The sequence below is a fragment of the Micropterus dolomieu genome, linkage group LG23, assembly GCF_021292245.1.
Source record: "Micropterus dolomieu isolate WLL.071019.BEF.003 ecotype Adirondacks linkage group LG23, ASM2129224v1, whole genome shotgun sequence".
Lineage (NCBI taxonomy): Eukaryota > Metazoa > Chordata > Actinopteri > Centrarchiformes > Centrarchidae > Micropterus > Micropterus dolomieu.
The window spans coordinates 21,863,400-21,872,601 of NC_060172.1; the positions used below are offsets into that span (position 1 = coordinate 21,863,400).

General features: G+C 42.7%; 1 protein-coding gene across 1 annotated transcript; it reads right to left on the reverse strand.

Annotated features, from left to right (window-relative positions):
- On the reverse strand, window positions 1–3,099 carry si:dkey-175g6.2 (neurosecretory protein VGF). Its single transcript, XM_046040168.1, has one exon. It carries the CDS (start codon window positions 2,622–2,624, stop codon window positions 1,500–1,502), a length of 1,125 nt encoding a protein of 374 aa, XP_045896124.1. The 5' UTR covers window positions 2,625–3,099; the 3' UTR covers window positions 1–1,499.
- Between the last annotated feature and the right edge of the window lie 6,103 nt (window positions 3,100–9,202).

Below are 9,202 nucleotides of genomic sequence, written 5' to 3' on the forward strand. Positions count from 1 at the left end.
TATTTATTTCACACTGTACATCTTACAATGCTAAAGGTGACATCAACAACAACACTCTCCTTTTACAAGACAGATGGCTTCACTGTTGACACAGTGGCCCTCTTCCTTTGAGATTTCTTTTTTTTATGTTCACAGTTTATTCAGAGAAAACAACCATCTTGAATTCCCCATACTGTTTTATTTTTTCTCTTTTTTTGTTCTTTTTTTTTGTTCATTTTTTAAGATGCAAGTAGAAAGACGTGCATTTAACGGTTTAAGCACATTCCCTGACTCCCCGGCCTGAAACTTTTCAATGAATTTCCTCTGAAAATGAACAAAATGTTTGCAGCCTCTCTGTGGAAATCTGTTCAAGAAGGCTGCAGAACAGATAGTGTGATTTCAAGTATTTTTTGGAAAGAAAGGATAAAGAGAGTTAATGGATGTGATGTGTGTGTGGAAAAAAAACACAAACAATAGGTGAGTGAAGATGTGACTTGGAGATGAACAATGAAAGAAAATATGAAGGACAAGGAATATGGTGGTGGTGACGGTGATTAAGGTGGATCTTCCATAAATATGTTGACACAATAACTTCTGGATCCCAGAATGATTGAAAACCCTTCGTCCACCAGGTTGGAAGTGTTTAGTGTTTAAGTTTGTGCTTTTGGAGTCCACAGGGTTTCTACATTGGGACCTGGTTGAGATGACAATATTATGCAATATGATATTTCCCTTTATAGAACCATGGTGCTTGTAAGGCAAAAATCTGAATCTTGAGTTTGAAAAAACTGAAATGTGTGTATTTGGCACCTTTGCAAATTGCAGCTGTTTAAAGTTGATCCAATCGAGAATAACAAAGGCAACTACACACATCAAATACAACAAAAATATGCTGTCATCATTTGACAATAGCAGTGTTCAGTTTTTTATATTTGTGTAGCTAAGAAGTCGCTGAACTACTTTAGTTTTGTAATAGGACATACAGAATATAAAACAAAAGATACAAAGTGATGTTGTAAACATGGTTCTCTTACAATGGGCACACCTGCTTGTGAATGTGTCATAAATGTGAATATATGTAGGTGTGTTGATGTACATGTGTGCCTGTGTGTGTGTGTGTGTGTGTGTGTGTGTGCGCGCGCACGTGTGTGTCTGTGTGTGTGTGTCCTCTAGAAAACTCTAATGCAATAGCATCAGAGATTGACCTGAATGGAGGCAGACATACACCATGGTATGTTCTGTTTCAAAATGTAAACTGAGCAAGAGGCTGAACATGGTAACAGGGAGCTTAAACTGGGACCCCTTCATCTTCTCCCTGACTGAGAAAATCAACAAAAGTACAGTGATTAAAACAACAACTTAAATCTAACTTTACTTCTTGACCTTACATTTCCATCAGGCTCATAACACATATCTCCTCTTTGTCTTTTTTTCACCTCTCTTTTAGCTTTTTTCCAGCTACTGTATATCTATCACACCTCTGTCAGTCCTTCTGATCTGACAAGTGTCCAAAAAGTCTCTCAATACATTCTGCGTTTCATGTAGATCCTTTCAATAAAGTTTTCCAGTTCCTCCTCACTGTCCAGCTGAGGCACCAGCCCATCTTCCTCATAGTCATCTCCCGGTGTGACTTGTGGATAGTAGTACGGGGGTCGCCTGCCTCTCCTGGGTGTGGTTATTGGTTTGGGCGGAGGTAGGGGTTGGTAGGTCCGTGGGTGAGGAAGGATATAGTTAGAGATATAAGGGGTGAGAGGCAGCCGTGGGGCTGGCTGCTGCCTCCAGCCCTGTCCACGGTTCTTACCCCCAGCCCTGTGCCTGCGCCTTGGGGCCTGGAGGTCAAGTTCCTGGGTGCCAAACGGCTGGTCTCTGGAGGGGGAGGGCTTGCCATAATATTGTGGTTTGGGATATGGGAAATAAACAGGGTAGTATGCTCGATATGGCTTCTGGTAGTATGGATAGGAGGGGAAGGCTAAAAACTGTTTCTGGGGTTTATACCAGTAGTCAAGTTGCTTCTGAGGCTTGTACCAATAGTCCTGCTTGAATGACTTAACTTTGTCCTTGTGCCATTTCTTGTTGGACTTGTTGTATTTATAAGGGGCTTTCTTGGGGTTTTTTGAGGCTGTGTAGTGGTAGATAGGCGGAGCAGCCAGAGGAGGAGGTACCAGAGGCCTGAAGCGTGGGACAACAGGGTTGCTGTTGGTTGGCTGCTGTTGCAACTCTTTCCTTTTCTTCTTCTTCTCCTCCACGTCACTAATAATCTCAATCACATCGTCAGCAGGCAGGTGCAGCTTGCTGCTGATCTCAATTAGCCTGTCGATCATCTGCTGGTCCAGGTCATCTTCATCGGGAAGAACCTCCTCTGAGCGCTTGTCCTCGGCGGTGTTGCCGGCAGCCCCCATGCTGCTTTTCTGCCGGGGCTTCATGTAGGACTGCTGCTTCCTCCCCATGTACTGCAGCAGCATGTCAGAGGCGATGTCTGCAAGCCTCTGCTCCTCCTCTCTGGCTCGCTCCGCCTCCTCCTGCTGCCGGAGCACCTCCTGTTTCTCTGCACGCGCTCTCGCCTCTTCTTCCATGTGGGAGAGGCTCTCTTCTTCTTCCTCAACCTCCTCCTCCAGCTCCTCACCTTCATCCTCAAAGTCATCCATGAAGTTGCCCCCCTTGATGGGTCGGTTGCCCGACCGGTTCTCCTGCCAGTGCAGCTTCTTCCCGGCTCGTGCTAGCTGAGTGTTGTACGCCTTGTAGCCCTTCAGAGGAGGCAGGATCTCATTATCTTGGAGACCCAAGTCAATGTTTTGGAAATAGCCTCTTATTTTGCGCTGCAGAGAGGGATCCTCTCCATGTGAGGTGGAACTCGATCTGGCCTTGTTTAAGAAGCTTCCTAAGTCATTTCCCTCCTCCTGCACCTCATCTTCTTCCTTCCCTTCCTTCTCCCTTACACTATCAGGTACCACATCCTCCACAGACCACCCTTGATCCTCCTCTGACCTTGTGCTTTTATCCTCCTCATCCCTTTCCTCTAAGTCATCGCCCTGAGCAGCTGTCAAATGGTCTACAATTAGCTGTTCAATAGCCTTATCAGCTCTTCGCCCCTCCCTCTCCTCTTCCACCCCCCTAGCTCCCTCTGTCTCCCCTGTTCTCCTTATCTCACCACCCTCCAAGCTTTCAATCGAGGGCAGCTCCTGACTGTGATCCTCTTCCCAGTCTCCGTTTCTGCTCGCCTGGATTTTACTCTCCCCCGGGTGGTCCAGGGCCTCCAAAAGAACAGCGAGCACCTGCGCAGGGTCCGTCACTTTATCGGATTGGTTATCTTGACCCGGGCCCTGGCCCCGGTCTAGCGATTCGTTGTCAGGGCTGGAGAGACTCAGGGGTTGGGGCAAGAGAAAGGGGGCAAGGATTTTCTCTTTAGGGTCTGTCCGTGTGCGCCCCTCCACCCCTCCCTCCCCTCCCTCAGCCCACGCAGGGGCGGTGCCAGCCAGCTGTGGAGTGACAATGAGCAGGACCAATAGGATGAGGTGGGCTGTGGAAGGGGCGTGATGACAGGTCATGACCATGCAGAACTGGCAGGAGGGAGGTTAAGCACCTGAAGAAGAAAGGAAGAAGGCAGAGGGAAGAGGACAATAGACACATGAGAAATGATTCACATTTCATTTGTTGTGTTTTTTTTCTCTGGAATCAAGATTATGTGGAATTTCAATGGCAATACATATGGAGCATTTAAATAATATACAGCTGTTGTTTTAAAAGGCCAGTCTAAAATATACAGATGACGACTGGTAAGAAAGACTTCACTGACTGACTGAATAGAGTACATAGAAAGATAAAAAAAAAAAAGATTTATATTACCAGAGTCTATTTTACAAACAAGATTCTTTCCACCATGAAGCCACCATACAAAAGCAGTTAACAAATGTTTGAGAACAAAGCAGGCAGCTAAAGGCAGTCCAATGAGCTGTGCCAAATCCAACAAAGAAAGTTGCAGGCTTCTCTTTCTCATATCTGGCTGTTTTTGTTTTATCACTGTCAGATTACTTGTTTGATGGAAAATCAAATTCTAGTTCATAATATTTCTTATTAGGTCCATTTTTTGCCATTGTAACCTCCTTGTGTCTGGACACACAGAGATGGAAATCTGATGTGACCGGATAAAACCAGCCGTGATTCTTTCCATATAACTGCCCATGTCTTTCAAGAGGAGGGTAATAATTTGCATACACAAATTGCGCTAGGAACCTAAGCAATTTTTTTTGTCTATAGTCGTGCTTTAACCCACTTGTCATCTTTCCCACTGCGCGGATGAATTTATCCATGCTCTTATTTATTTTATTTTTTTTTGTCTTCTTATGAGATGTACCTTGGTAAACTGTTACAACACTAAAGACATGCACATCAGCAAATTGAATTTTCAGTCTGAATATCTGTTATTTTTCAATATAAATCTCTCACCTCTTCCTCCGAGCCAACCCAACCAGAACGCACGCACTTGCCATTTTAAGCGCAAAACGTCTGTCTTTAAAAATAAAATACAGAAAAAACAAATTGATCCGAGCGCGGTGTCTCTGTATTAGCTGTGATTTTGGTATTCCATGCGTCAAAGCGATGTGACCAGGAAAAGGGACGGCACGCACGGGGAAGTCATGCGTAAAGCTGGTTGCCACGGTTCAGTTATTTAACCCTGCGGTCCCTGAGTGGTCCATCCAAATTATAAATGTGCTGGATGTAAAAATTATAGGGATAAAACCTTTTTGCACGAGGAACCGTGTGTGTGTGTGTGGAGGGGGGGGGGGGGCGGTGTAGTCTGTTAGAAACGCAGCTTTGTCCTTGTGTGCTGTGAGCATGTTTCTCCTCAGTGACAGTGATGGAATGCAGACAAGCACACATTTGGGCATCACAGCACCGCGTGCAGCCCAAATTTTAACTATTTCCATTTTTATAAACTGGATCAGCAAGGTGTAAAACGAAACAAATCCACTTTATACGGTAACTGGCCTGCTGTGGATGTGGTTCAGACTCTAATTTAATTAGAATTTCATAATAAAATGTTTGTTCAGATCTTGCTGTGGCTTTTAAATCCTAAAAAATTACACGGTTTTTGTTATATTCACGTGAAAAATAGCAACCGATTTTTACTGGAGCTCTTGAGCAGCAGCTGCACACCGAAATATTTCTTAGAGCTGATAGTCTTTGCATTGTAGTGGCTTAAGCCTTTAATCACCCCCCAAAAATAAATACAATAGATTTATACAGAAGAGTCCATTGTTTTTTGCGATGACAATTGTTGAGTATTATTATACATATCAATTGATACATTTTAAAAACGTGGTTTGTTCACAAATGTGTTAAATTCTTAATTTAGTTTTTAAAAAATCAAGAAAAAAAGATCTACAAAATAGTTGTAAAAACATTGCTCGATTACCTAAAGTTACAAGATGCTTTCAGTTCTACTTTTAAAAAATATCATATAGAAACAGTCGCTGTGCACACTTTACAATAAGACAGGCAGTTGCCCAGCAGCAAACAGATTAATTCTTCTGATAAAGTTAGGATAAAAAAAGACATTATAACACTCCACAAGGCTTAAACACGCCTAATTTCTCTCTTTTAATATGTTAGTATTAAGAAATTTATACGAATTAAATAAATAAACAGTAAGAAAATGTCCTGAGCTGTCTGATTAGTATGGTTTGTGAATGATACGGAATGAGATTTCGTTCCACTTACCTGAAGTCCCACTGGGGGGTGGGGAAGTGGTGAAACTCACAACGCGGGTAAAGCCAAGATTATTTCATGAATAGAGGATCACCTGAGAGAATTTCTGTTTTCCCCCCTTCTCTCTTCAGCCTGTGACCAACATCAAGAAAAAAACAAACTGGCGGTTCTTTATTTAGTTGCGTGGTGTGTTTGTATGGCAGCAGCACTGGTGCTAATGTACAATTGAGTGAATGTTTTCAGCCCCACGGTCAGCGCACCTTTATTGTATATACTCTCACTGAACCACGTGACACAACCCCCCCCCCCCAACCCCCAACCCCCAGCTGCAGGCAGTGCTGACGTCACTTCCATTGATAAGAATGTTGGTGTGGAGATGGCACTGAGTCTAGGCTGGCCCCAGCTGATGAATGAACGGAAATGGCATGAATGAAATAGTACTTTTCCTCAATGAAAAGAGAAAATTGTAGAGATAGAGCCGGTTCACAGCCATTTTCCTTCTCACATATTAAAGGTTAGTGTGTTGCTTCTTCCTTGCTTGTTCCTTCCTTCCTCTGCTCCGTCTTGTTTCAGATTTAGGAGCTGGGGGGGGGGGGGTAGAGTGACCTCGTGCACAGGCTGTCAATCAGGGTCATTTAGTGACATGCTCCTAAGAATCAATGACTTGCATCTGCAGCTCCAGACAGAAAAGTGGCGTGCACTCCAGAGGCCGATTTCTCTTACAGCCTGGTTGTTAGGCTTTTGTCTGAGGTGGCCCTGGTCCTCTGTGCATGGCTCATGGGGGCCACGGGAGCAGCCGCACAGTGCTGCTCAATTTCTGGGGATAGCACAATTTTCCACCTGCTGTCCCACATCATTTCTGGCTGCTCTCCATCTGTCAGCAGCACATTGTGTTCCTAACATGGTCTCTCATCACCATCCTTTTTCACATCACTGAGAGACACAAGAGAATAACCTTTTGTTTCCAAAATGGTAACACTTATATGGGTGTAAAACGCATGCTTAAGTAATGCAAGATGATTTCGGCCAGTGCATGAGTTAATGCTGGATGTATCATGCATTCCCGTTGCTCACCATTCAGAAATGATCAAGTCACTGTGAGTTTATGTGATGATTTAACACTTAGTGGATCATTACTGAATGCATATTAACTCATGGTTTCTTCATACATTAATATGCCACATAATTATCTAGAATCTATTGTGTACATAGAAGAAGATATTTTAGACCCATGCTTTTGATCGGTTTGATTACTACCTCTTATCTTAAAATATGAGGCTGTTTTGTACAAACATGTACAGTTTGCTGCACGGTCTTTGTTAATGTTGGGCCAGGAATCTGATCTGAACCTGTCACTTGTCAACATTACTAGAGGTGTTGACCACTGGGGTCATGCAGCAACATGTAGAAGTTCACTTACCAATTATATTAATGGCTTTATATTTCTGATTGGTACTGAAATGCCATTTTCTATGTAACTGGATTCCAGCCAATTTGGTGGCTTATGTATGGTGTAACTGCAAGTTAACATTCATTGATTGATGATAAATTAAGTGTTATTTAATCACATAAACTCGATTATTCTTAAAAATGAGCAACAGCACTACATGATGCATTAAATGATCATGACTCATGCATTAGTTTCGCATTACCCAAGCACGTGATTTGTATTTATAATATAGTTTTGTTGCCCACAAATCAATGCATCTGCACACATACAACATAATATACTGTAATGTTAGCAACAACAACAAAAAGCTTTTCTAAATGATTAGTTTCTCTGACTCTAATTCTGATCATTATCAATACCAAGGCAAAGAGGCAAAATGGCTTTGCCTAAAAAGTAGCAGTGCGGAATTGACACAAGTCTGCCTGAAGGTTTCAAACCTCACTAGTCCTGGCTGAAAAAAGATAAGAATCAAGGGTTTGCTGAAGTAAACAACGCTGGGTTGCAGAGGGATGCTTTGATTACATGACCCCACTCATGTGAAATTACATCTGTTCCTTTTTTCGCCTTTCTTTCTGCTCTCTTTACAATAATAATAAAAACAACTCCCGCTTCTTCCATTCCTAAGGTCTGCTGTAATGGAGCATGTGGTACATTATGGTTCAAGGGCAAAAAAAAGAAACAGTTATATTCAGCTTTCTTGTTGTGCCGATGTTAAAGGAAGACACTGCACTGTCATTACTGGCATTTCACGTGCTGGATATTGTAAAAACAAGTTGATTCACAATGTTAAAGCCCAGCTCATTTCCATACACTTCATTTGTCAATGCCAAGCCTCCGCTCTGGCCTTGGTTGCCACTAACTTCAGCTGTCAGTCCTCATAGTTTCTTACTACATCAAGGCTTTTATTTCCAGGTGTGTGTGTGTGTGTGTGTGTGTGTGTGTGTGTGTGTGTGTGTGTGTGTGTGTGTGTGTGTGTGCATTTATGTGTGTGCAAACTTTTAGGGATGTGTTTTCTTTCCTTCTTTTGTGTGTGCCGCATCGTGAATGTCCGCTTGCAATATATGTTCAGTTCACCACAGACAGAGATTCTATATTATCAGGGATGTTCTAAGGTTAATTGGATATTAGCTGCAGACGTCAGAGTCACATGAGGCCAGCTTTATTAAGCGATTATTGTGCGGCCTGATTCAAAATGTCACGCTCTACTGATGTGAATGTTAGATTTTTGATACTTCTTATCTGATTAGAGGAATATAATGTGCAGATGAACAGAAATATCATCTCAAGTCTTTGATGTGTCATTTTAAAGGGGGTTTTAAGCTTATCAATGTCATAAAAAAAATAAATAAACATTCAAAAACTCATAGTGCTGCTGCAGCAATGATACAGTCCTGTGTTTGTGAAGGAGTGGAAGACTGGCAAAAAAAAAAAATAACGTGCTCGCTCTCTACCTGGAAACTAAAATGGAGCTTTGTTTCTGTTGTGAGATAGGATCCGACCCGGTTTGTGAGCTCAAATATGTGTTTTGTGTTAGCAGACAGAGATATGCACACATCAAATGAAGTTGTAATTTGTTACGATGGCTTGAGGCACCACATAACCTCTGTTTGATTAGATTTTGTGCAAGGGACTGTTTCTGCAGAATGCAGAGTGTTTGCAAGGTAGTCATGTCGTATGTGTTTGTGTGTGTGTGTGTGTCTTTGTTGAAATGCTTGATGGCAGCAGCAGGCTCAGAGAGGTAAGCATAGAGCTGGAGGGCAGATGCTGATATAACGGTTTGGCATTATCAACTGCCACTCAGCATTAGTTGGCCCCTTACCCTCACTCCATGTCCGCACCCCCGCACTGACTCACACTCTGCCGCCTGCTTGGCCACTCACATAGATTAACACTGGTACACCGTGCTTGCATTTAATGGAATATACACACCGGAGAGCACACATACACACACCTCACAGTAATAGTTCCATTTCTCCTTCTGTAATATCTCTCTTTCTCACTCTCTCACACACACACACACACAAGCATACAAACAACACACTTCCCCTCTCTTACAGTAATGTACAT

What these genes read in the sequence shown, in the direction of transcription:
- si:dkey-175g6.2 (XM_046040168.1), bottom strand. Translation starts at nt 2,624, where the DNA reads ATGGATGACTTTGAGGATGAAGGTGAGGAGCTGGAGGAGGAGGTTGAG.